Here is a 27241-nt window from a genome sequence, read left to right as displayed (position 1 = left end):
TGAGTTCAATTCCCAGCAACCACAGGGTGGCTCAAAATCATCAATAATGAGATCTCCCTCTTCTGGTCTGCAGGTGTACATGCAGGTAGAATACTGTATAATAAATAAATAAACAAATTGCTAAGAAAATAAATAAATAAATGGAAAAATGAGCTTTTAAAATTTTTTACCACATCCCCTAATTTTAGCACAAAATACAGCCAAACAGCCTTTTAGAAACAGCTTGGGGCCGGGGAGATGGTTCAATGGTTAAGAGCACTGTCTGCTCTTCCAGAGGTCCTGAGTTCAAATCCCAGCAACCACATGGTGGCTCACAACCATCTATATTGGAATGTGATGCTCTCTTCTGGCGTGCAGGCACACATGCAGAGAGAACACTCATACATAGAATAAATAAAATCTAAAAAAAGAACAAAAGAAACAGCTTGTTTGTTACCCCCACCAGAACTAGAACAACAGATCCTATTGCTAAAGAGACCCTCGCTTTCAGAACAAAGAGAAATCAAGCTGGAATCAGCTGGAATCTTCCTCCTTGCTGGCCAGCCCTTGTTATACCCAAGTCTCATGGACCCCAAATGTGGAGAGCTGCTTGTTTGTCAAGCTGCTTTGTTATTCGGCGAAAAACATGTTTTCACCTTGGCCTTCATCTTGAGACAGAGATAAGAGGATGTTTCCCCAAGTTCTTTAAAATTTGTTTGTGTGACCTTGGACCATATCTGCTATGGGGAAATAGTTCAAGAAAACAAGTCTGATAGTTCCATGAACTTCTTTCTTGTATTGAAGTGACTTGTTTTTGCTTTGCCTATGAAGAGGAATTATGGAATAAACTCATGGCTGTAGTCTTACTGACAGCCATCTCGAGCTGATCCGGTGTGTAGTGTGACTCACTTTAATTATTTCAATCCTCACTCCCCACTCAGGTATACTGTTCAACTCTGTGGGCAGGCCAAAGACCACCAAGGAGCCGGTTCCAATGCAAGCACAGTAGGGTCTTTATTACTAGCCTGAGCTCGGGCCCACACTGTCACCCATGAAGCGGTTCTCCAACGTAGAGTCCAGAGCTCAGGGAGAGAGAGGTTTTTATTTTGGGTTACAGCAAGGTTCAGGGAATTCCAGCTTGGAAGTTCTATGGCTGATTGACATTTAACAAATAATGGGTGTCCAGAGGGCCAAACCATAATTGTTTTACGCATCCTATTGTAAAGAACATCTGGGTAAATTTCAGGTATTCGCTGATTAGCTGTTGCTATGGTGATGGTTAAATATTACCAGAGGTCAAAGCACATTTTTGTGGGTTTTTCGGTTTTTCTCTTTTTTTAAAACTGGTGTTTATGCCTAGGTCATTTACCCTTAAGACATAGTTTCTTTTTCAGAAACAGGTTACACAGGCCTCACACCCCCACTATTTTAGGTGTGATAGGCAGGGAAGTCGGTGCGGGAGAGGAGGAGCAACCATTTTCCCTGAGCTGTGGACTCTGGACGCAGTGCTGCAAGGTTAATGGGTAACTGACCGCTCTCTCACTGGAGGGACTTAGGTCTTGCCTTGCAAACCAGATCAAAAGCCCATGGCAGGGTTTTATCTGTTGTGGTTCCTTCTTCCCAGATGACTCTGGCTTGAATAAAACTGACAAACACAGCAGAGCACAGTTTCTCAGCTTTAGACGTTGTATCTCTTTCACTGTCTAACTCAGCACTTAATACAAGGACTGCAGCGCTCACCTCCTGCTTCATCTAGCCGCATCCACTCCTGCAGTCCTAGGGCCTAGAGCTGGCTTATGAACAACAGTCAAGGACCCTCACTCTCCTTGTTCAGTGCATGTATGTGATCTGGTATCTTCCTCGACCACTTCTCATCTTTTCTTTTTGAGGCAAGATCTCTCATTAAACCCAGAGATGACTGATTGGCCAGGCTGAGTGTGAGCTCCAGGGATCCTCCTGTCTTCACCCACCCCAATACCCATCACCACTAAGGTTACAGATGTGCACAGAAAGTTCTTTATTGGCTATCTCCCTAGTCTACTTCCCTCCATTCCTAAAACCTCTTCTTCCTCCTCCTCCTCTCTCTTTTTATGCACACACACCCTTGCATGCATGCGCACAGTCTCACTATGCAGCTTCAAGCTGACCTTGAACTCATGACCCTCCTACCTCAGCTACAGGCATGCACTTCCACACCCAAGGTAATGTCTGTTATCCTACGACATAGACATTAATGTAACTTTCATTTCACAAGCAAGGTTCAGAGAGGTCAGACAATTACCCAGGCCACACAGCTAACTGGGAAAGCTGGGATTTGAGCTGTGGTATGTGCATGGCCTTCCGTTGAAGGTGTCCTAGACTGAACGGCTCACCACATGACAGGCATGGCTCCTCTGTGACCGCCCACAGCCTTCATTCTTCAACTGTGGACACATACAAATGGTTGCCCAGAGAGCCAGGCTGTAACTTGAGCTTCACTTAGCCTGGGGATGACTGGATGGGTGGGCGGGTGACAGCCAGGGCAGGGACACTGTGTGCGTGGGTGCTCCCGTAACTTCAGTCCTAGTGGATTCGAGGCTGTGGTCCCGGAATGGGCAACAAGCAAACTGTGTTCACTCCTGAGCAGCTGGAGGAATACCAGGTGGGTGGAGGCTATGGGTCCTGCCAGTCTGGCTGCCAAGAGTCTCCGAAGAGCCTGTTTGTGACATCAGGAGTGACTGGAGGGGCACTCGGAGAGATTACTCAGATGCAGAGCTGGGTCAAGCTGATTTCTCTCTCCACAGGACTGTACTTTCTTCACGAGGAAGGAGATCATGAGGTCAGTGGGAATGAAGGGTACTCCAAAACAACTTTCCAATCACTGCTGAGCCTTTGTGCAATCTTTTGGTTGTTGTTCTGTTTTATTTGTTTGAGAAGGAGCTGAGGCTAGCCTCAAAAAAAACCTCTGCTTCCTGGGTATTGGGCTCACAGGTATATTCCATTGTAGCTGGCTGTAACTAATTTTGAAAACGTCTTATGGATGTTGAGGGGCGTGATTTGTGAGTGGGCAAATGCGTGCGCACAGGTGCCGTGGTGCTCGGGTGGAGGTCAGATGACAATCTGTGGAGTCAGCCCTTCTCTGCCTCCTTTTAGTGGCTTCTGGGACTCAGTTCCGCTGCTTCAGCTTGCAAATTTCTCTTTCCACCATATGGGTCTCAGGGGTGAAACCCAGGTCATCAGGCAACTCAGCACATGTCTACCAAATGAGGCATTTTGTCACTTTGGCCCCTTTTCTTATTTCTTTCTTTTGTTCCTTCTTTGTCTTTTTTTTTTTTTCTTTTTTGGTTTTTCAAGACAGGGTTTCTCACTTTGTAGATGAGGCTGGCCTTGAACTCACTCTGTAGACCAGGCTGGCCTCTATCTCACAGAGATCCACCTGCCTCTGCCCTTGAGTGCTGGGTCACAGGTGTGCGCCACCATGCTCAGGTCTTTTGCAATGTGAAAGGAGTCAAGCACCAGCAAATTTCAAGCTTTGATGTGCATGTTGCCTCAAGGTCAGTGGCTGTGAAGTCACACCCTGTCAACCTGGCAGAGCTTTTGTACTAAGGAACTGGTACTTTTACCCAAAGGTAGGAGGGAGCCATGGAAGGTGCTGGAGCCTTGCAGGGGCACATTTGCATTTTGTGGTTGGAAATCCATTACAGAGTTGAGATCCAGCTCCGAGCTGTGAGTGGCATGAAGGAGATTGGGGTTGCAGGTGCCCCTGGGTAATTGCAAGTTCCTGGCTTGAACCCAGCAAGATAGACACAAATGAACCTCCCGTGTCACCCTTCTGTCGGGCCATTATCCATGAACTTGGAGCCGTGAAACCCAAGCCGACTGGGGTTCAGCTGTGGGGCGTTCAGGCCAAAGCCCTCTGTGTGGGCACAGAGCGTCCATTATTGATGGGCACACCTCTCATCCATCAGCCCATTGTCTGTAAGGACAGCTGCCTGGGTCACTTTGGCCACCATGATCAGATTACTGCTGGGGAAACTGAGGCTTGGACAAGAAGGACTTCAGTTCCCAGGGCAGACAAGCAGAGTTCTGATGAGTCTGGCATTTTGGCTGGCCCGAGCTTCCAGATTGTTGAACAAAGTAACTGTGGCTGGGAGGAGAGAGGCGCTCACTGGATGCCACAAAGAAATACAAACTCTGTGGGTCCAAAATATGGCTCACCCAACAAAAGTACTTGCTGCCAAGGATGAGGACCAGAGTTCAAACCCATAGTAGAGAAGGCACTCCCATAAGTTGTTCCCTGGTCTTGACCTTTGTCAGGCATGCACACACATATACATGCACACAAATAATACATGACTGTAAAAAGGTTTTCAAGGCAAGATGAACACTCAGTGTTCCCTGAAGGACTGCTGACAAAGTGATGGAGCATTTAGTCACTCTCAGTCTGCAGTCATAAGAAAACCCAGGGACATCCTTGTCCCTCTGACACAGCAGCTTGGGTACGTCAGAGGTATCAAAGATGGTCTTTGTGAGGCTTACTATACACTCTAAGGAAGGCATGGCGTCACTGGGTGAGGAATTTGTATGGAAAGATTATGTATGTGGTGTTCAGGGTTTTGTGGATAACTTTTTCAAAAAAATCCAAGCAGAAGCAGCACGAGCCTGTCATCTCCACACTTGGGGAGCTGAGGCAGGAACAGCATGAATCTTAGCTGCTTGCCAGCCTGCCCCATGGGAAGAGGCCTGCCCCTCATGTGGAGCAAGTGAAGGAAGCACGAGACTGGGGGTGGAGGGGCAGTAGAACCAGGGTCTGCTGGAGTAATGATGAAGTGTGCCCCGGTCCCTCAGGCACAGCCACGGGCCCCTCCTCCTTCTACTCTATTTTCCTGGTGAACGCTACTCCTACTTCTAAGCCCAACACCAATGCTCCTCCTCCAGGAAGCCCTTCTTCCTTCTTACCTTGTTTTGACTTCCCTTCTCTACCTGGTCTTTCTTGTCTGTGGAGAGGAAGACAGAGGTGCCCTTTTCTGGCTCTGTGTGCTCCTGGGGACCCAGCATCCTTTCTTGTGGAAGGAGTAACTGCAAGAATGTGAGAAGAGGGACATGTCTCTTCTGCCTCTTGGCTCCCAGATTTCATGGCTTCTCTCGCCCTACAACAGGCTCTTCTATCGCTACCAGGACCTGGCCCCTCAGTTGGTGCCCCTGGACTATACCACCAGTCCTGAGGTGAAGGTTCCCTACGAGCTGATTGGCAGCATGCCGGAGCTGAAGGTACTCTGGGGCTGTGAGGAACAAGGGAAAATGTATTTCCATTGCATTTCTATGCCAGGCGGAAGCTACTGGTACCCTCATTTTACAAAAAAAGAAGCCGGGGCTTAGAGAGACACTCAGGTTAAGATGCAGTCATGGGCTGGGGCATGGTGACATCAGATCACTTCCAAAGACAAGCAAGTCTCTCTGAGTTTGAGGCTAGTCTGGGCTACATAGCAAGTTTCAGGCTAGACAGGGCTACACAGTAAGCTGATGTCTTAAAAACAAAAACAGAAAAAAGAAAACAATCATAGAGATCAGAAAGACACAGCACTCAGGAAGCAGAGGCAGGCGGCTCTCTGAGTTTGAGGCCAGCCTGGTCTACAAAATGACTACACAGAGAAACCCTGTCTCACCGCTCCCCCAGCTATATTTTATTATGTTGAGGGCCATCACACAGTGTTCATACTCTAAATTCCTAACTACGGCCTAAGCCTATCTACACAAGGCTGGGCAGTGTTTCACAGCTGAAGGTCAAGTCCAGCTTCTAACAGAAGTCTCTGATCTGAGGGTCAGGATCCTGGGGAGATGCTCCAGCTGCAGGGCAGATCAAAGGGTCATCTCTCCAGATGTGCAGAGCAGAGCATTGTTCTTGGCCTCCACTTAAATACTGTCAGTGAGCATCATGGGGTTCCAGGACTGTGTCTGCTTATCTCGAGTGATGTCACTGGGTTCTGGTTGTTGGGTGTAGCCTTGGGTGTAATGACTAAGCTATTTTCACATGTCTAAAAGGCATTTTTTACTATGCTCATTACAGGGGGAATGTGTATGTGAGGAATGGTGTGTGTGTGTGTGTGTGTGTGTGTGTGTGTGTGTGTGTGTGTGTGTAGGGGATGTGGGGAGGTATGAGTGGGGAAAGTGGAGGGGTGTGGGAGGATGTGTATTTTTATGGAAATGTGGAGGGACTGTATGTTGGGGGATGTGCGGGGATGTGTGTGTGTGTGTGAATATGTGTGTGTGTTTCAGGGAACCATCTCCAACTCCAGCTCCAGCTCCAGGGGATCTGACACCCTCTTGTGGTGTCACTGGAGGTGGCATGTGACACCAACCCTGGGGAAACGAATAAACATCTACTTACCCCAGACAACAGACCAAAGTACTGATGTTACCAAAGCCCAACTTGGTGAGCCAATGGGTTTTATCAAGGTTCTGTCTTGGTCGTTGTTTTATTGCTGTGAAGGGACATCATGACGACAGCAACTCTTATAAAGTTTAATTGGAAGCTTGCTTAAGCACCAGAACTTTCATAGGTTCCATCCGGCAGGGAGCACGCGGCACACACGCAGACCTGCAGGGAGTAGGTCCACGTCTGGTTCGCAGGGAAAGACTCTGGGCCTGACCCTTCAAAGCCCACCCACAGTGACACACTTCCTACAGCAAGGCCACGTCTCCCAATCCTTTTTAAGTAATGCCACTCCCGATGCCTAAATAGCGTATGTCAAATACGCTAACCTACAGGGGCCATTCTCATTCAAACCACCACAGGTTCCTTACAGGAGCGGAAAGGACCCAAATACAGCTGCATGACCAAAGCCCACGCCAGCATGGGTGACAGTTCACAACGCTGGGCCCCTGGAGCTCAGCGCCTGCAGGCAGCTCAGTGGGTCAGGGAGCACCCTTTCCATGTGGCTCCGGTGATGTAAACCTCTTCAGGTCTGAGACTTTTTTAAGCAGCCCAGCTTGTCTGAGAACATCTCTCGGCAGTCCGTAGGGTGTAGATGCTCTTGGGGAAGAAGTGGCTAGTCTCTGAAACTCTGGTCAGTTTCAGAGACTTCCTGAGGCTACCTACAGTTGTGAGTTAAGAGTGTTATTCCCCGCCCCCACCCCACAGGGTCTCTCTGTATAGCCCTGGCTGTCCTGAACTCACAGAGAGCTCCTGCCTTTGCCTCTGGATTAAAGGCGTATACCACAGGTGTGAGCAGCAGTTGCCTGTTCCTGTCTGGGGACCCTGGGTCCTGAGCACTGGGGCAGGGATGACCCCGTGGGCTGTGGGAGAGGCCCTCAGAGCAGATACTTGCCTTCCTGTCCCCAGGATAACCCTTTCCGCCAGAGGATTGCACAGGTCTTCTCTCAAGATGGGGATGGTCACATGACCTTAGAGAACTTCCTGGATATGTTCTCGGTGATGAGTGAGATGGCTCCTCGGGACCTGAAGGCCTACTACGCTTTTAAGATATATGGTGAGTGCTGGGCCCTGGGGTGGAAATCAGAAAGACACCCATATAATGCTCATCTCCCCAGGGAGTCCAGTGTCCACCCTGCCCTCCACCTTCTCCCAGACCTCCTTGCACACTATTCCAGCCGCACTAGGCCCACCCTTCCTTGAATTCATCGACTGTTTCCAGCCTCAGGACATTCACTTCTGCTGTGCTCTCTGCTCCCAGTCCCTCACCGAGGGTTCCAGTCAGGTGCTTTTTACCCCTGGACCGCATCCCCACTGGCCTCTGGTCAGAGCACATATAGATGTTCAGTATTTTCTGAATGAGAGCATGTGGGGTAACAGCACTGTTCTCTGGGCCTGACCTGTGGGAGGCACTTAATACTCATAAGGGAGCCAATGAGAACAGTTGCCATGGTACCCAACACAGTAAATGCTCAGTAAGTGAACCAATAAAACTCTCCAGGCCCCAGCAGCTCACAGAGCCCACAGGTGACAGCCCTCTGCTGAGCGAGTCACCTGTGTTCCTGGGATGCTGTCAGTGTCCCTGACCTCAGCGCATCTGCTGTGGAGGTCATCAGGAACATGGGCAGCTCTGTGTGCAGGCGCAGGTCGAAATGCTTAAAACAACCTTTCGTGTCATTTATTTACCAAGTGTAGGGGAGTTAATGAAAAATCACAGTGTCTGGCATACAATAGGTATTCAATGCTTGATGAGCCAGTTAATGAATAAAAAGCAACTATCATGATAGTTGGTATATAGTATGTACTTAATAAGTACTTGCTAAGTGAGAGAATGACAAAAAAGGCTAACACCAAAAGCCGGGCGTGGTGGTGCACGCTGGTAATCCCAGCAACTCAGGGAAGGAAGTCGAGGCCAGCCTGGTCTACAAAGCGAGTACGGGACAGCCAGGGCTATTTGGTGACCGAGTGGATAAGTGAAAAGCAATTATGGTGCCTGGCACACAGTGAATGCTTAATCAGTTGAGTGAATGAATGGATGGATAAAAAAAGTTATCTGGCGGCTAGAGAGATAGCTCAGCGGTTAAGAGCACTGCTTGTTTTTCCAGAGGTCCTGAGTTCAATTCCCAGCACCCACATGGTGGCTCACAACCATCTGTAATATGATCTGATGCCCTCCTCTGGCGTGCAGGTGTACATGCAGATAGAACATTCATATATATATGTATATATGAATATATATTTATAAATATATGAATATATTTTTATATAGATAAATATAAATATATTTATATCTATAAGTATAATATATATATATATATATAAACTTTAAAAGTTTTTAAGAAGAAAAAGTTATTCTAACGGCTGGCAAACAGAAGACACTCAATAAATGCTTGCAGTCGCCTGGCTGCCTGGCATGAAATATAAGTGTTATATAAAGGAAATGGGCAGTTGTCGCACTGGCTTAGACGGCTCTCAGTGCTCCGGTGAGAAGTTCTGATGTGGTCAGCACGTGTATGAGTTCCGGGGCCCATGTGCAGTTCCAAAGCATGGGGACAGACAACGTATGTCCTCCTGCCCCCTGGTGTCCCTGGCCCCACTCTTGGCCTCCCAGACTTCAACAATGATGACTACATCTGCGCTTGGGACCTGGAACAGACAGTGACCAGGCTGACTCGTGGGGAGCTGAGTGCCGAGGAGGTGACGCTGGTGTGTGAGAAGGTGCTGGATGAAGCGGATGGTGACCATGATGGGAGGCTGTCCCTGGAGGACTTCCAAAGCATGATCCTGCGGGCTCCAGACTTCCTCAGGTGCAGGTTTCAACCCAGGAATCAGAATTCCTAAGGTCACTGAAGATCTCAGGAAGTTCCCTATCTCCTGTGGCTTCAAGCCCACTCTGTCCCAGGACCAAAAGTAGGAGGCTGTGGACATCTCCTGCGGGCAGAAGCACTGCTTCCATCAGCTGCCACAGTTTTGCTGTCCTTGGCAATCTGGGAGATCATCAGAGCCTTAGCTGCAGGGCTGTTGGTGGGGACACAGTTAGCCCAGTTGGTAGACTATGGCCCAGGACCACATCCATTTACTTGCTTGTTTATTTGATTTGGTTTTTCTCAGAAAGGGTCTTACTATGTAGTCCTGGCTGGCCTGGAACTCTCTATGTAGAACAGGCTGGTCTTGAACTCACAGAGACCCACCAGCCTCTGCGGCTGGAGTGAGGGATTAAGAACGTCTGCCACCTTTAAACCTCACCACTCCTGTTTATCAAGGAATAAGTGGAGGCTTACAGGCAGCCAACTGCCAGGTTTTAGTCCTACAGCCTGTCAGGAAAGGAGCTGGGATGCGAATGCTTACCCAGACAGGTGCTTACAGTCCCCATAGAGAGCTGGGCATGTGGCATCTGTAGTAGAAGCACCCAAGAGTCTGAGGCAGGAGGATTACTGTGAGTTCCAGAACTGCCTGAGCTACAGGGAGGCCAGTATCTTCACACCCCCAAATCAACCAAATGAAGAACAAGTTTGGGGGGTGGAGAGGGGGTCTCAGTGTTTAAGAGTGCTGGCTGCTCTTGCAGAGGATCTTGTAGAGGATTCTGTTCCCAGCACCCTTATGGCGGCTCACAGCTGTCCTTAACTTCAGCTCCAGGGGTCCTGGAGCCCTCTTCTGGCTTCTGCAGGCTCCTTCACATAACATGCTGTATATACACACAACCAGGCGCACACACACACATGCACATACAAACAAATAGGTAAATATTTTAAAATGTGGAAGCCACCTGAGGAATGACCACTGAGGCTGACCTCTGACCTCACACCTTAACAAGTCACATGGGGCAAGAGATACTGTCTGTAGTTTCTGGACTGTCCATGCCCCTGTGGCTCCCTGCTTGCCTCTGGGTCTAGAAGAGAGGGTGTCAGGGACCTGGGGGGTGTTATCTGGGAGCTGGCGGTGACACCTCTGCTTTCTGCACATAGCACCTTCCACATCCGCATCTGACGTGCTTGGAGGATGAGGCATAGCCCACACCCATCTCCACGCTGCTCTCTGTGAATAAACAGAAATCAAACCTGCCTCGGGATCTTTGCCTTTTGCTGTGTGACCTTCTGTATGGCCACACCCACTCTGTGTTGCCATCTTCCATTCACACAACAAACTGACTTCTAGACCTCACTCCAAAGGTGGAGAGGGGCAAGAGCTTCACAGTTAACATACAGAGGAAGCCCAAGTCCTCTGCAGAGGCTGTTCCGAGCCCAGGAGCACCTTTTTCACTCACACATCTGTCTTGTGAATTCCAGGAGCCCAAGGCTGCCCCAGGGCCATTGTTTAGGGTACCCACTGCCCAAGAGGAGGTTATGCCAGCACACTGCCCGGCCACCCAGAATCTTCCCAGACTGCCTACCCCATGATTAAAGGCACCAGGTTCTGGGGCTGGAGAGACGGCTCAGCTGTTGACAGCACCTGTTGCTCTGGCAGAGGACCTGGGTCATGAGTTGGCTTCCAGCAGTCACACGGTAGTGGTGGCTCTCGACTGCTGGAAGCTTCCATCCTAAAACACCTGACACCTTTTCTGGCCTCCGTGGGCAACTGTGGCTGTACGTGTGGACACCTCACACATTTAAAAATGAAAACAGATCTAGCTGGGCGTGGTGGCTCACACCTATAATCCCAGCACTCAGGAGGCAAAGCAGCCAGATCTCTGTGAGTGTGAGACCAACACTATCTCAAACAAAACAAAACAAAACAAAACAAAACAAAACAAAATATAACAAAAATGAGAATAGGCCAGGCTTGGTGGGGCATTCAGGAGGTAGAGGCAGGAGGATCTCTGTCACTTTTGATACAGCATGGGATATATAATGAGACTCTGTCTCAGTTGATGATGATGATGATAAATAAAAGCCCCAGGTCCTCCCTGACAGTGTTTTGTATGTTCCCCTGAGAAGGGACTGCTGTCTTCCCCATCTTCCAAGTGAAGCAATGGACCCAGAGAGGTCTAAGTTCGTCGAAGTCACACATCACTTTAAGGTAGGAGGTGACAACCCATACCCTCTGCGGAGAGAAACCTCCGTGGTTTGGGGGTGCGTGTGCACATGTGTGTTCTCACGCAGGAGGATGTCAGCGAGCGATTCTGACTGTCCTTCAGACGCTGTTACTTTTAAAACTCCTGTGTTACTTGTTGGTGGGGAGGGGTTTTGTGTATGTCACGGTGTTCATGGAGGCCACAGAACAGCTGCAGGAGTCGGTTATCTCCTTCCTCCATGGATGGGGGGCTCAAACCCCGCCTCAGGCTTAAAGAGAGCCTTCACCTGAGTCATCTTGCCAGCTCAACTATTGTTTTCAATTTTTTTTTGTTTTTGTTTTTTTCTTTTTATGTTTTTGTGATAGGGTTTTTATGTAGCTCGAGCTGTCCTGGAACTCACTCTGTAGACCAGGCTGGCCTCAAACTCACAGAGATCCGCCTGCCTCTGCCTCCAGAGTTCTGGGATTAAAGGTGTGTGCCATCACCGCTGGCTCAGATTTCTTTTTTAAAACAAACCCTGGTCTGGAATTCAGCAAGGAGGCAGCAGGCTGGTGAGCTCCTGGAATCCTCCTGTCTCTACCTGTTTGCACTAGATTACAAAGTTCAGCTGTGATGGTTTTAAGGCTGGAACGAAGGGCTATCATACTGCCCATAAGTGCTTTACCTGTGGAGCCATCTCCCTAGCCTAGAGTGGCTTCTTAGAGGGCCTCAGATGTGTGCCTGTGTTCCTCCAGGCTGATGGTGACGCACCAGTGTGAAAGCCCCTGGCATAACTCTGACTTTCTAGGAGGGAGGGATGTCTGACCAGCTGAGTTACAAGCCCAGCTGCTCGGTGTCCATCAGGCATTGAGAAGAGCAAAAACTCCCAGGTTAGCAGACACCCTGAGGCCTTGGCCAAGCCGCTTTACCACTCTGAACTTCAGGCTCTTCAACATGCTGAAGATCACCATAGGTGACCAATCTGCTCAGACACATTGAAAGGTCATGTCCACTTGTCCTCATTGGTTTCAGGTACTAGCCTTTCCCATCAAGGAACTCAAACTGTGGAGTGTGCACAGGACCCAGGCACAGCCTGGGTAGACCTCAGATGTCTACATGACTTGGAATACTAATGCTGTGAATGTCTTACATGCTGGGTTGTTTAGGGAGTTGTCACAAGAGGAGAAGCATGTCACACATTCAATGCAGATGCATTTCAGTTTGTTTTTTAATTATTTAGATGAGGTCTCACTTTGTAGCCCTGGCTATCCTGGAACTCACTATGGACCAGGCTGGCCTCGGACTCACAGAGATCCTCCTGCCTCTGCCTTTTGAATGCTGGAATTAATGGCATGCACTACCACACCTGTCTCACAATTTTTTTTCTTTTGAATGTAGCCCAGGCTAACCTCAAACTTGACCCTTCCATCTCCGATGTCCAAGTGCTAGGAAGTATCACACACCTGGCCACAGGTGCAACTATTGTGAATCCCCCTTTGCCCCTCCCTCTCTGCGGGTGTGTGTTCTAGTGTGCGACTGTGGGAAGGAGCATGTTGTGTTGGTGTTGATTTTGTTTGTCTTCCAATTTGCTGAAGTAAGGTCTGTCTAAGAGGGCAGCACCCATCTCCTTGTAGCTGCTCTGAGGACAGATGTGCACCTTTACATCAGCCCTATTTAGGCTCTGGGGATTTGAACTCAGGTTCTTTCCCTTGCATGGCAAACACTTTACCTCCTGAGTTATTTCCCCAACCCACAGATGCAAAGCTTTCAGAAAAATATTTTTAATTCAATGTGGCTATGTGAGATGTTGGGCCCATGGATACACATGGTCAAAGAGGTGAGACAGGCTCGTGCCGGGCCCACCAAGTCACTTCTGAAGTCTTTTAAAGTTATATTTACTTATGGGTGTGTAGAGGTCTGAGGACAACTTTCTGGAGCTGGTCCTCTTCTCCTACCATGTGAGTCCTGGGGCTGGAACTCAGTTGTCTGGCTTGGAAGCAAGTGCCTTTCACCCCCTTCCTCGCTGGGCCATCTCACTCCGCCCTTAAAGTGGCAGCATTAATTCTGTTACCATTAAACCAGTTCTCTCAGCTGGATTCAGCTCTGCACCTCTTTAGCACAGTTCCCTAGTTGTGCGGACAGGGGTGGGACCTTAAAAGGAGCCGAATGCACAAGATCCTGGAGGCACTCTCAGTACCCAGGGGCGAAAGGTGGTGGTGGGAGGTATTCCTCCGGTAGCCAGTCCTGGGCTTCCAGCAAGTCTACAGGCTCTGGCCTGCTTCCCTGGGCTGACAGGGCCCTCACCACCTTTCCAGGCCAGGCTCTGACCCCTGAGACCACCTCCCTCCAGCTGGCAGGCCCGGAGGCCCTGAGGGTGGCTCCTCTGCCTCTCCAGGCCTCGGGCTCTTCGGAGCTTTGGAGAGAGGTGGCCGCACAGGGGTCTGAGGAGCTGGAGCTATCCCAGCTGGCCGCCCGGGTCACAGGGCTTCGACGCTGCTTGGTGTCCCCCAGCAGGTGTGAAGTGAGCCGCTGTTTCACCCTCCAGCTAGTCTGAGGCAATGACCTCAGGTTCTTCCACAGTCTCTGTCCCGCTTCCTCAAAAAGTGCTTTTGGGGAGCAGGGAGCCGATGTGAGCTCTTCATCAGTTGCTTTGGATGGTTTCCTTTCAGAAGCCTACAACAGAGAAGGGGAGGCCTGAGGCCTCTGCCCAGCAAAGCACTGGGCTACCCAAGAACCCCGCCCCAGGGCCCTGGAGCTCCCAAACCCAACCTTGCCCCATCCTGCCCATTTCTGTGTGTATGGCTTCACCACCTCTCCCAAAGTTTGGCAAATTTTCTCAAAAGAGCCACACTTGGGCTAGAGGTGTGGCTCAGTGAACTTCTCCAGCATGTCAGCATCTGCCCCACCCTTCTCATTTTGGGGGTGGGGTGGGGTCACTAAGCCTCCTGAGGCCCCTGCCCACAACAGTCCATATATGGCCTTTTGTCACTCTGTTCTGCAGATACACAGAATCCCAGGACCTTTGCACAGGCCTCCATTCCCAGAAGGCCCTCCTGCATCCCTGTGCCTCACTGCTCCTCATCCTCCTATCCCAGCTCCTTTTAAAAAAATTTATTATTAATTAATTCAATTTACATCTCCATCATAGGCCCCTTCCTCCTCTCCTCCCCGTCCCCTCCATCCCATGTCCCCTCTCCCCTTCTCCTCAGAATAGGGGAACTGCACTACCCAGACACCCCAGCTCATCTATTCACATGAGGACTCACTTAGTCTTCCTCCCCTGTGGCCTGGTAGGGAAGTCCCATCAGGGGATGTGACCCAAAAGCAGGCGACATAGTCCATGTCAGAGTCGTCCCCAACTCCCCTAGCTAGTGGGCCCACATGAAGCCTAAGATGCCCATCAGGCTTATCTTCTTGGGCTCTGTGCATTGTGGTATGTCTGTCCTGCACTATAGGACTAACATCCACTTATACCATGTGTGAGCATATACCATGTGTGTCTTTCTGGGTCTGGGTTACCTCACTCAGGATAATCTTTTCTAGTTCCATCCATTTGCCTGCAGTTTCATGATTCCTTATTTTAACGGCTGAGTAGTATTCCATTGTGTAAATGTACCACTTTCTTACCCCAGCTCCTTAAAACCTCCTCCAAGATGCCTTCTGACTTGCACCCACACGTATGTCCAAAACCCTAGTTTGCTTCATCCCCACTGCAGTCAGAACTTCCCCACCATATGGGAAGCCCAGAGTACAGCAAGGCTTCAGCCTAACGGGCAGCCAGAAGCCACACTGGCCTCAAAGCGTCTCAATACACATACCCATCACTTATTCACTCATATACACTGAAGAGTCACTAGCCAAGCTCCTTCCACAAGCCAGTCCTTTAATCCTACTAGAGGAGGCAGAAGCAGGAGCATCTCTGTGAGTTTGAAGCCAGCCAGGGTTATATAGAGGGTGAAACCTTGTCTCAACAGAAACACACACACACACACACACACACACACACACACACACACACACACAAAATGTCAGATCCCCTTGGAGGGGTGAGGACAGCAGGGCAGAATGAGCCACCAGACTGCAAAGCCTGATGGGAGAAACAGAAAGGAAACATCCACACCAGAATAGACAAGTGCCTCTCAACTTGAAACTTGTTCTCTGCAATGACCACATAGGAGGATGTAGCGGAGGGGGAGGGGTTAAATGGCACAAATGGACATGGGAAGGATGGGGGTGGAGGGCAGATGAGAACAGGGACACTTTAGATCCAGGTATTAGAAAGGGAGACCCTTGAATGAGGGCTTCTAGAAGAAGCCAGGCATATGCAGTGGTCCTGTGGAGAGCCTGAGGAGGAAAGGCCTCAGGTTGGCTGAAGGGTGTGAGCAGATGAGGCAGCTGGGGGCACGGGACAGAGCTTGTAGACTTATTGGTTACTTTTGGAGGGGCCAGGGTGGAACCCGGAGCCACAGGCGTGCCGGACAAGTGCTCTACTGGAGACTCAAGTATAGAGTCTAATCTCAGAGTCTGAACTCACTGGAATTTCTTTTTCTTTAATTACCTAGCTACAGAAGAGAACACTTTCTAGAAGGGCCTGCTCTAGCAGCACGTTTCTGCCCGGCCCAAACCAAGCTGGAGGTGCCCAAGGCTTACCTACCTCCTTGGGTGGGCAGGAGGAAGGCCTCTGAACTTGGCTCTCAGCATCCTGAGCCACAGCATTTGAGTACAGGAAGAGATCTTCATAGTCCACATTTGCAGGGTCGTCCTGCCAGGTGTGGTAGAGACAGAGCTCAGACCCAGCAGTGGGAAAGGCTGGGATGGGAGAACCCTGGGTTGGGGGCCTCCTAAAAGGAGCTCAACGGAGCCATGCCCACTAGCTGCAGATCAAAGCGCTTCACCCACAAATCTCAGACCACAGAAAGAGCTCCATCTTACAGCACATCTTAGGCCAGGCCGTCAGTAATCAGAGGAAAAAGCCCCTCCCATAGCAGGTTTAGCCCAGCTCCTATCAGGTAGGTCACTAGCCTCGGAAGAATGCCGTCCCTGTTGAGCCCCAGTGAATTCATGCAGGTGCTCAGCAGAGCCTGAAGGTTGGTGGGCAGTGGGAGCAGCCCCAGGCCTGGACCTCTGGCACTCCCTGACTGCTGGCTGGCGTCCCCTTGTCCCCACCTGCCCGCAGGCCTGGGTCAACAGCTCTCCATATGGTCGAATAGGCTTCTGCTGGTGGAAGGTGACCAGGGCGTCCAGAGAGGCGTGGGTCACGTGGTCCCCAGCGAGGGTGAACGTCCCATCATCTGAAAGCTTCACCATGAAGTGACGGCAGCATGTCTGGGCTCTGTGGAGACACTACTGGGGTTTGGATGCTGCCCTGTGCACCACCTTCTCCGTGCAGCCACTGTGCCTCAGTTTCCCCAGTCACCACACATGGTTTCTAAGGCCCGCCTCAGGAGTTCGTGGGTGGATGAAATAAAGGGATTCAAGCTAATTGTGGTGCTGCCTGCCTGATGTCCAAGTACTGGGCAGGCTGAGGGCAAGAGAATGAAAGATTTGGAGGCCAGACTGAGCTACATAGTCAGACTGTCTCAACTAAACAGTAGGAGCAAAATGATAGTAATCTTTTCATTTTAAAGACACCATCTCACATAGTACAGGCTAGACTTAAACTTACTATGTAGCCAAGGATGACCTTGAATTCCAGATCCTCCTGCCTCAGCTTTTCCTGTGCTGGGTTAAGACCAGCCTGGCTATGAGACCCTCTCCCAAGAAAGGAAGAGAGAGAGAAAGGTGGGAAAGAAGGAAGGAAGGGAGAGAGGGAGGGAGGGAGGAAGGAAAGAAGGAAGGAAGGAAGGGAAGAGGGAAGGCTTTGCCTTGAATGTTTTAAGATGCCAAAATCTTCGGGGCCCCAGGAGCTCACAGCCCTGGCTTCCCTGACCCAGACTCATGTCACTAACTTGAAGGTGAAGGGGCAGGGGTCACCATCCCTGCCCGCTCCCTTCCTCAGATACAAGTCTCAGGTCCACCCCAGTGTCCCAGGACTGCTGGATACAGCCAGGCCTCCAGCCTCAATCTACCCCCTGTCCATGGCCTTACTTGTAGGAAAGGGTGTAGCCCACATGGCTGTGGCTGACTCGGAGAAGAAAGGTCCCTGGCGGTTGTGACTCCAACAGCTTCTCAGCTGCCCTGGAGAGGCACAAAAAAAGGAGCCTGGATGGAAAGGGAGGCAAGCAGGCAGAGGGGCTGGCTTAGTGGCCCCGGGCTTTATTTGGCTGCGGCTATGCATACGGCCCTCTTGTAGTAACGCCCGTGGCAGCCTCGCTCCCTCACCTGCGTGTTCTGTGATTGCATGTACCCATGCATCAGGCTACCTGAACATCTCTCACTTCGGAATGGAATAAGTTTCCTCGCCACTAAAATATCAAATTTAATTTCTATTCAAGTGTATCTCCAGTGTAGCTAGAACTGAAGGGCTGATCTAGGGCTGGCCAGATGGCTCAGAGGGTCAAGGGCTTGCCATCAAGCCTGTCTGCCTGAGTTCAATCCCTGGGCCTCACGGTGAGAGCCAAGGAGAGACCGATGTTCACAAGTATTCCTCTGACACACACTAAAGACATAAAACAGAATAAAAATGTAAGTCTCTCTCGTTACAAAGGAAGAAAAAGTCTGACTCAGGCCCAACTGGTCTGGGATGCATGAACAGTTAGGCTTCCCAGCACCCGATGATGTCCTTCAGGCGGGCTTGTGGGATCCTTCATTCCCACTTTATGCCTATGCATAACTAGAGTCAGATGCATCACAGTTACAGCATGACACAAGCAAAGACCTCTAATCCAGCCTGTGAACGGAACCACCCAAGGCACACCCGCAACAACCAAATTCTCCTTCTTTTGTTGGTCCCCGCACTTCAGAGGCAGAAGCAGGTGAGCCTCTGTGAGTTGGAGACCAGCCTGGTCTACAGAGCAAGTCCAAGGCTACACAGAGAAACCCTGTCTCAGAAAACAAAACCAAACCCAAAAAACCAAAACCAATCTCCCTAAAACATAATAAAAACAAACAAACAAACAAAAGAAACAAAAAGAATCCTTGAATATTCCAACTCATGTGGCTTGCTGCTGCCAACCTCTTAATTTTTTAAAATTACATTTAATTTATCCTGTATGTGTTTCCACGGGCAAATGTGCTAACACATTCAGAAGCCAGAGGCGGCCCACAGAAGTGATTTTCTCTTTCTGCTATGTGGGTTGTCAAGTCTGGCTACCAGCACCTTTACCCCTGAGCCACCTTGCTGCCCCTGCTGTCATTCTTGACCCTCTCTAATCTGAATTATTACTTTGCTCCTAAATAGACCACTTTGTTGCTTTTGCAAATTCATGTGAGCCCTTATTTTCAGTTCCTTTTGTAAGAAGCCAAGAACCTGGGAACACCTGACCCTGACCTGGTTAATACCAGGGCAGAGACCCTGCAGCTGGCAGACCTGCATTTTCAGATTGTATTCTTTTCTCTTTTGGGAAAGGGTCTCATGTAGCCCAGGCTGGCCTCACACTATGTAGCTGAGGATGACTGTGAACTCCTGATCCTCCACCCTCCACCTTCCGAGGGCTGTGATGACAGGACACCTGCTTTATTCATGCGGCCTGAGAACTGAACTCAGGGCTTTGTGAATGCTGGGCAAGCACTCTACCTATCGAGTTACAAGCACTCTATTAACTAAGCTACAAGCACCTTACAATTGAACCATAGCTCAGCCTCTGAATGAACAAGCAACACCCAGTCTTTCTTGGTAGTGGTAGTTTGAAGCCTGTTCAGGACAGGTGTCACTTGGAGGAAGATGATGATATGACCGTGCAGTAGCTCTCCTCCCCCAGCCCCTGCCTGCTTGTCCCAGGTCTGAAACCCTCTGAGGTGGAGCACAGTACCTCCAAGTGAGAAAGCAGGGCTGTGGCTTGATGCACCGAGCGGAGAGCCCAGCTGTGCTGGGCATCTGCTGTGTGACCTCACTGGTGTGTACCCCCTATCTGATCCTCACTTCCCATGGCCTGGAGCTAATCTGAGACTGGTGTACTGGTATGAGCAGGGTCTTGCCGCCTGAGTGCTCACCCAAATATTCACTGTTAGGAGTGAAGGACCAGGAAGCAGGATCTGGGCAGGATGGAGGTTATCACTGTCTCCTTACTCTCGAGAGATGGCGCCATGGAACCATTCAGGGATTCCGAACTGGGTCAGCGGGTCCGCCTGGGTGTGCACAAACCAGTCCAGCCGAGGGGGCAGCGGCGGGGGCAGCCTCCCGCCTTCTGCCATGGCATCCAGGGAAGGTACTCACCTGGGGAAAGGAGGGAGAGGTGGGTGTCTCCTGGCTCTAACATTCCAGAGGATAGAAACTCCTCCCAGAAGCCCTCCATGTGGCCAGAGCAAGGGTGATTCCTGTGAACACACACTTGCTTCCTGGTGACCGTTATGTGGTAAGCTGGCCTCCAACTCATGAGCATCCACCTGCCTCTGTCTCCCCAGTGTGTCACCACACCCAGCTAAACTGACATACTTTTTAAAGTTGTTTTATTTTTCTGTTTTATCTAGAAAGAGCAATGAGTATCCTTAGTGGCTGAGACATCTCTTCAGTCCTCATCTTATATCCTGAGAAAAAGTCTTTCACTAATCCTGAGGCTGGTCACAGAATTCAGGGGGGCTGTCCCCCAGACCCCTACCCTGTGGTAGGCTTTTGTTTTGTTCTGTTGTCTCCATGCCTGCAGAAAGGCATATTTGAACTCAGGCCCTCATGTTTACTCGGGAAGTATTTTATCAACCGAGCAGACTTAGTTTGGTTTCTGAGACAGACTAACCTGAACCTGCCTCTACCTCCTTAGGTGACAGCTGTTCTTGTATGCTGTTAATTCACACTCGGGGTACTGCTGAGCTTTGGGGCCTGGTGACACAGAGCTGGAGAGGTGACTTAGTCCTGAAATGCAAGCAGGATTAAGTTTCGAGTTGAAGGAAAACCAGCAAAAAGATCTTCCCTGTGTCCCCTCAATCACTCTTTAAAAAAAAAAAAAAAAGAAAAAAAAATATATATTTCTTTATTACATATACAGTGTTCTGCTTGAATGCCAGAAGAGGGCACTAGATCTCATTATAGATGAGTTACCATGTGGTTGCCAGGAATTGAACTCAGGACCTCCGGAAAAGCAGCCAGCACTTTTAACCCCTGAGCCATCTCTCCAATCACTCTTAATTCAGTCCCTAGACCCGGGCTTTGCATTGCCCACCGCCAGCCCCAGGGCTACAGAGAAAGCCTTTGGCACACACACAGCTGATCCCACAGGGAGGGGCTGGTTGACTTTCTCCACAGAGAACAAATGCCTTTCCTCAGGGTGTGGCCCAAAGGCCCTCAGAGAGGCATTAACTGAATCCACTAATGAACACTGATGACCAAGCTCATGAGGTCTCTGTCCCCTGGCCTCCCTGTTCCTCCTTTCTCAGCAGGGTTCCATGGAGCTGAACAATCTTTGTCAAGTTCTGTCTCTTCTAGGCTGGAGTCTCCCTAGGATGAGGCCTGGGATGAGGGTACTGAAGAGTCTGGTGGTAGAGGCAGATGGTCTGGGTTCAAACTCTGTCCTACATAGCTGCAGTGTGATGTGTCACAAACTGAACCTCTCAGGGCCTTAGCTTCTGTCATTAAATGACATATCTAGAAAGGAATGACTAGGACAGAGGACTATATAGTCAAAACACTACACATTATATTGATTGTTTACACATCTGCGTATGTGAAAAGAGGTGGGAGGCACCTTCCTTTTCTTTTCCTCTCTTTCCCTCCTTCCCTCCCTCTCTTTCTCCTTCTCTCTTTTCTTTGTCAAAGTTGGGTTTTATTTATTTTTTTAATTAAATTTTTATTTTTTCACATTAATTACATTTTATTTTATTTGTATCTGAGCTATAGTGCCCTCTCTCATTCCCTCCCAATCCCTCCCTCCCTCCCCCATCTGTGCTGAGATGACAGGCGTATTCTAGTAAACCACTGCGCTGGGATACACCCAGGCTATTGCTACACACCTGTAATCCAGTTCTTGGGAGGATGAGGCAGCCCTTCATGAGTTCAAAGCCAGCCTAGGATACACTGGGAGATCGTACATTTTTTTTTTTTTTCATGTCATGTTTTTCAAGACAGGATTTCCCTCTGTAGCCCTGGCTATCCTGGAACTCTGAAGATCAGGCTGGTCTTGAAGTCAGGGATCCACCCACTTCTGCCCCCCAAGTGCTGGGGTGAAAGGCATGCGCCAATGCCCTTGTCTTATGCTCCTTTTTTATTTGACTATTCACTGTGCTTCACAGGCACAGACAGACAGACAGACAGACACTTGCCACAGTGCTCCAGTTCGGACAGTATTCATGCAGAGTGGAGTCCAGGCCCCCAGCAGCAGGCAACCCTGTCCAGGCTGTCACCTACTAACACATCTCCCAGAATGGCTCCCATGAGCAGGCTCCACATCTGCCTCTGTGAAATACAGCTGAACCCAGATAGTTCTCCAAGGTTACTCTCTTTCTACCTCAGAACATCTTCCAACACCTATTGTAAATGACCTTTCTTCCACCCAGCCTCCCTGCCTCCCAGCCCAAACAAAACCCTAATCATATTCCTTTCCTTCCCTTCCCATTGTTCCTTCCTCTGGCAGTGGAACCCCAAGGACCTGGCGGGGTTTCATCTCTCTCTTCCTCCCCTCGTGGCTTTCTTGGAACACGTGGCTTCTTTGAAACAGGTTTCATGATGCAGCTGACTAGCCTCAAACTAGTGATCCGGCCTGCCTCAGCGTCCAGCCCTCGGGCTGACAGGTCTGGATGACCATGCCAGAGCTTGCAAAGGTTCCCTCCTGCAAGCAAGCCCTCCCCTTAGCCCCACCCACACTCCACCCAGTGCTGGAGCCCCAGAGGCTCTGCAGCTGGGGCATGTTGGGATGCAGGGATGCTGGGATTCCAGATGCAGGGGACAGGATGTAGGACGCGTACCTTGGAGAGCCTGGGCTGTGTTCCGAAGAGCTCTTAAGCTGCTGGAGAACCTAGGTTTCGATTCAGGGTCTGCACGTCAGAGGGGCAGGGCGGGCAGCCCCAGGCAGTTCCTGTTTCCTCCAGCAGGTGAACAGGGCGGGACCAGAATGTTGCTCAAGGCTTCCGTCTGCAGCTGGGGCTCATACTGGTTCCTGCCAAGACTTCGCTCTGTACCTACTGTCTACCTGCTCCATCGATCTCCTCAGACAGCCGCAGCTCTCCTTCCTAATATCAATATTCTCTTGGTTTTTTGAGACACAGTTTTATGTAGCCCAGGCTGGCTTGGAACTTAGTATGAGGCTGTGGATGACCTGGACCTCCTGCCTCCGCCTCCTGAATGCTGGCAGGCCTGTGCCATCATGCCAAGATTATGTACTGCTGGGGATGGAACCAGGGCTTCAGGCTTGCTAGGCAAGCGTTCTGCCAACTGAGCTAAAAGTATTCTACCAATTGAGCTACAAGCACTCTGCCAACTGAGCTACAAGCACTCCACCAACTGAGCTACAAGCACTCTACAGCTGAACTCGTTCCCAGCTCCTTTCTGCAGCCCTGAAGTAATCATATGGCACTCAGAAAGTAAAAGGGGACAAGCAGGAGAGACTGAAGGAGGTATAAAGTGCAGGAACAGTGGTAAACAGGAAATAGCATGTGCAAAAACCCCGAGGTTGGACAGAGACATGGAAATGCACAGGCTCACTGCACATACACAGTTCTATCACGCCTTCCTTTGCAAAAACACATCTGAAATGACATGCTACACTTGTGTTGCCTGTAAAAGTGTGATGGCTCAGGTTTGTATCCCAGCACTCATGAAGCCTGAGGCAGAAGGATTTGGGGTTTGTTCCAGACTAGCCTGGGCTACATAAGGAGACTCAAATTCAAAGTCCAAACAAAACCAAAGCAAGAAAGCAAACCTGGACTAATCTAGTCCTACTCCTCCCTCTCTCCCTTCTCTACCCTCAACTCCTCTTCCTCCTCCTGGTTTTAATTAAGTTTTCTAAGACAGGGTCTCAGAGAACCCTGGCTGGCCTAGAATCCACTATAGCTAAGGATGCTGCTGAAGCTCTGCTTTTCCTGCTTCTACCTCCCAGGTGCTGGGAACATGTGACTATTTTCTATGGTGCTGTGATGGCACCCAGGGCTTCCTTCACAACAGGCAAGCACCCTGCCAACTGAGCTGCAGGCCTGGTCCATGCCTGACTCTTCTTCTGATTTTAAAATGAACTAAAATGTGCGTGCGTGTGTGCATGTGTGCCTGCATGCGTAGGTGCATGCGTGCGTGTGCAGGGGCTCCTCTGCACACCCTGGGTCCTAGGTGATGTGTCCCTGTGCCTAACAGGCAAAGCTGACTTGGCTGTGAGCTGCCTGTCCCATTCTCTCTTGCATCCTTCTAAGCTAACACCTTCTAGGGCAGAGCTGGCACCCTGTGGGTTTAGGAGCCTCTGGGCTGATGAAGGCCCAACAGAGAAGGAAAGCAGCTTAGGCCCCGCGATAGACCCACCCAAGCTAGGAGCCAGGAGCTCAGCCACACAGGCACACTGGGGTGTTACTGAGACTTCACGCAGTGACTTTTGACTTGGCTCCTGGTGAGCCAAGGTACTCTGATTTCACTGGCTGGGCCAACTTCAGGGAGTTCCCTTGACCTCTCCCATCCTCCATCGCTCAGGGATGATCCCCAGCCTCCATGGTGAAGGTCAGAAGCGTCCAGAAGCCACTAGACCATGTGGTGTCAGCCCTTTGGGGTCTCATTTGCATGTTGTTGTCTTGGAGAACATGAGCTGTTTTGGCTTAGCTCTTTGTCCACCCCACTTCCTCTAAGCTGCTTGGGGGCTATGGTCCTCCACAGGGTAACATCTTCCTGTCAGCCTGTCAAAGTAGAATTCCCCCACTCTCATGTGGTTCACAAACTTTGGACAGACACAGGAAGTGAAAGAAAAAGTATGGGCCCAGGACCCCCAAGACCAAGTTCTCGGCACAAAGGAGATTTATTTGTCCCAGAGGGACAGAGGGCACAGATAAGGGACAAAGATGGGAGACAGAAGAAGAGGGAAAGGAAAGAGAATAGGGAAAAGGAACAAAGGAGAGGGGAGAAAAGGAACAAGGGAGAAGGGCTCTCTGTCCAGGAGGGACTGCCTCTGGATGGAGAGGAGACAGATGTGGCCCATGACGAATGGCAGTTTATACAGGTAAAGGGGGAAACCCTGTGCTAGGATGAGGTGTTTAATTTTATTTGGGCACATTAATTAGGTGAGCCAAAGGGGGCTCTCAATTGCTGGACTTCAATACTTTGATAGCTAGAACTTGTTAGTCAGCTCCAGGAGGAGGAAGTGGCCAAATAATGTAATAGACCTCAGTGGCTAGCTTTAGAAATGTAATCAAACATTTAGCAAGGCAGAGGGAATGGTGGAAAGGAGCAAGGCCAGCCAGAGCCATGTTTGACACGATGGTGCTGGCCAGAGTCCCTTTAGGAAGGGGGTAGTGGTGGTCACCAAGGCAGGGGAAATAGGGACCCTGATGGAAGATAACAGGGCAGGGGAACCCCGGGGTCCTTCTCCCTCCATGTCAGCTTTTTCTGTTGCCAGGATAAGGTGAGCTGCACTGGGCAGCCCTTCGGGTACGTGGCTGCATCCGAGCTACGTCAGCTTGGGCTGCAAACTCTGGGGACACGGGGCAGGGCCCCCCATTTTAGGACACCCGCATCTACTCTTTGCTTTATTTGTTCATTCATTTCCCAAACCTTGGCTGACTCCAGTTCTGTGCAGCTACCGTACTGGTGTCAAGGCTGAAGCAGGAGAAATGATGGTGTACTTTGAAAGAATCAGACTAACTTTGTAACCTATGTTTCTTTTAATTGCCTTATAACTTATATTTGCAAGTTTTAGGCCCATGTTAATTAAAGCCTCTTAGTGCTTCTCCAGAGAACTGAGGAATGTAAAAGTTCCCGACATTAGCCATCTGTGAGGGCAGAGATAAGGAAGAGAACAAGCAGAGATCTCTACTAAATGGAAAAAAAATCACCGGCTGGCGCCGGTGAGATGGGCTTTGTTTAGAAACTGGGCCAAATGGCCCCAATCCTTCTCCTGACCTTTGATCCAAAGCCTGTAACCCCCACTCCTCAGAACAGACATGGGATGAGTTAATCACCCTCCCACATTTAACTGTGGATGGCAGGAAATTCCAAACTGACTTGAAGATTAGATATTTACCACAGGGCTGACTGGACCTAAGGGTGACCAGACCTAACCAATTATTTTAAAAGTTAAACATTTCATCCAATCCTAAATTGCCAAGAAGTCAACCCAAGGAGATTCCCGCCTTGTGTCTTTTAAAAACCTAAGGTCTTTGTCTCCCGGGGCCACTCCTTGCTGACCAGCAGGGGTGACCCCATTGCGCAATGGTCAAGTAGAGTCTCTTGGGTTTTTGCATCGATGGATGATTAGTTTCCTGAGTTCTCTTCATACCTTCTTATATTTAGGCTCTTGCTGGGCCTAACATACTTCTCACCCCAGAACTCTGAGAGACTGACGCAGGATGAAGGCTAAGTCTGAGCCAGTCTGGGCTGTACCCTATCTCAAAAAGGGTGATGAGCAGCAGAGTGGCTCAAGGGAGAAAGCACTTGCTGCCAAGCATGATGACCTGAGTTTGATCCCCAGGGATCACAAAGTAGCTCCTCTTACAAGTTGTCCTCTGACCTGCTGAACACACATGCACACACAGAAAACAAAGGCATTACCACATTGGGCTTGAGCTGTGAGGTCAAGAACCTTGGAAGACACACTCAAAACATTGTCCCACACAGTGAAATATTACTCAACCATGAAAAAGAAGGAAGTTCTGCTCCAGGCTCTAACTTGTATAAGCTAAAAACTAGCTGCTCTGGGTATGATGGCCTTCACCTTTAATTTCAGCACTCGGGAAGCAGAGGCAGGTAGATCTCATCGAGTTCAAACTGTCTACGTATCAAGTACAGGCCGGCATGGGTTACAGAAGGCCAAACACCAGAAGTTGTTGCTCATCAAGAGTGCCAGGAACAGAAGGATGGGTGTAGTTGCACTGGTATCTAACCCAGGCAGGCAAATCCACAGACCAGAGATGACAGGCTGCCAAGGGGACAACAGCAAGCAGTGGCCTGCTCATGGGACTGTTTACAGTAAAACTCACTGTAAACTTGACGTTGGGTAGATTTTAAGTCTGTGACTGTGTGAAAAGCCTGCTCAAGAGCTGGACAGATAGCTCTGTGGCTAGCACTGGCAGCTCTTGTTGAGTACCAGGATTTGGCGGTACTCCCACGTGGTGGCTCACTTCGAACTCTGGCTCCAAGGGATCCAATGCAGCTTCAAGCCTCCATGGGCACCAGGCATGAATGTGGTATAGTCATACATGCAGGGAAAACACTCAAGCACACACAAAAAATGTAAAAGGCCTCCCCCAACCCCACATATAGCCCACACTGGGTAGCCCCCCCTTCCCCAGTGCTGGGAAGGAACTGTGTGGCTCCCATAATCTACTCCTTTTTTATTTTTCAAGACAAGGTTTCTCTGTGTAGCCTTGGCTGTCCTGGACTCACTTTGCAGACCAGGCTGGCCTTGAACTCAGAGATCTGCCTGACTCTGCCTCCCTTAATGCACTTTTAACCTTGGATATTTTTGTTGTCATTACCCTTCTGTTGCTGCAAAGCACCTCTTTGCTTGAAGGCACGAGCTATTATTTTCAGCACATTCTGGGCACCAGACCTTGTCCTTGTGCACAGCTCTATGAATGCTGAAGTGAACCCGGACCGCACATCCTCCTGTTCTTGGCAGGACCAGATGCGCTAAGTTCCTTTTGAG

General features: G+C 49.9%; 2 protein-coding genes across 4 annotated transcripts; one reads left to right on the top strand and one right to left on the bottom strand.

Annotated features, from left to right (window-relative positions):
• The first annotated feature begins 2093 nt into the window (after positions 1–2093).
• Positions 2094–10452, top strand: Cib3 (calcium and integrin binding family member 3). 2 transcript variants are annotated; one of them, XM_055597251.1, is made up of 6 exons: positions 2094–2180; positions 2763–2797; positions 5118–5229; positions 7301–7448; positions 9003–9198; positions 10357–10452. In XM_055597251.1, exons 1-6 carry the CDS (start codon positions 2109–2111, stop codon positions 10376–10378), a joined length of 585 nt encoding a protein of 194 aa, XP_055453226.1. In that variant the 5' UTR covers positions 2094–2108; the 3' UTR covers positions 10379–10452. The 2 variants fall into 2 exon arrangements, with proteins under 2 accessions (XP_055453226.1, XP_055453227.1); XM_055597252.1 differs by lacking the exon at positions 2094–2180 and adding an exon at positions 2435–2620.
• Positions 10453–12674: 2222 nt separating this feature from the next.
• On the bottom strand, positions 12675–23323 carry Hsh2d (hematopoietic SH2 domain containing). 2 transcript variants are annotated; one of them, XM_055597253.1, is made up of 6 exons: positions 22374–23323; positions 19549–19695; positions 17469–17558; positions 16548–16713; positions 16036–16143; positions 12675–14054 (listed from the first exon to the last, which is right to left on the bottom strand). In XM_055597253.1, the coding sequence occupies exons 2-6, from the start codon at positions 19671–19673 to the stop codon at positions 13572–13574; spliced, it is 972 nt and encodes a 323-aa protein (XP_055453228.1). In that variant the 5' UTR covers positions 19674–19695; positions 22374–23323; the 3' UTR covers positions 12675–13571. The 2 variants fall into 2 exon arrangements, with proteins under 2 accessions (XP_055453228.1, XP_055453229.1); XM_055597254.1 differs by lacking the exon at positions 22374–23323 and adding an exon at positions 21423–22040 and having other exon boundaries at positions 19549–19607.
• Positions 23324–27241: the final 3918 nt, after the last annotated feature.

The sequence above is a fragment of the Psammomys obesus genome, unplaced genomic scaffold (assembly GCF_907164565.1).
Source record: "Psammomys obesus unplaced genomic scaffold, mPsaObe1.curated_primary_1811, whole genome shotgun sequence".
Classification (NCBI taxonomy): Eukaryota; Metazoa; Chordata; class Mammalia; order Rodentia; family Muridae; genus Psammomys; species Psammomys obesus.
This window is presented reverse-complemented; position numbering and strand designations above follow the sequence as displayed.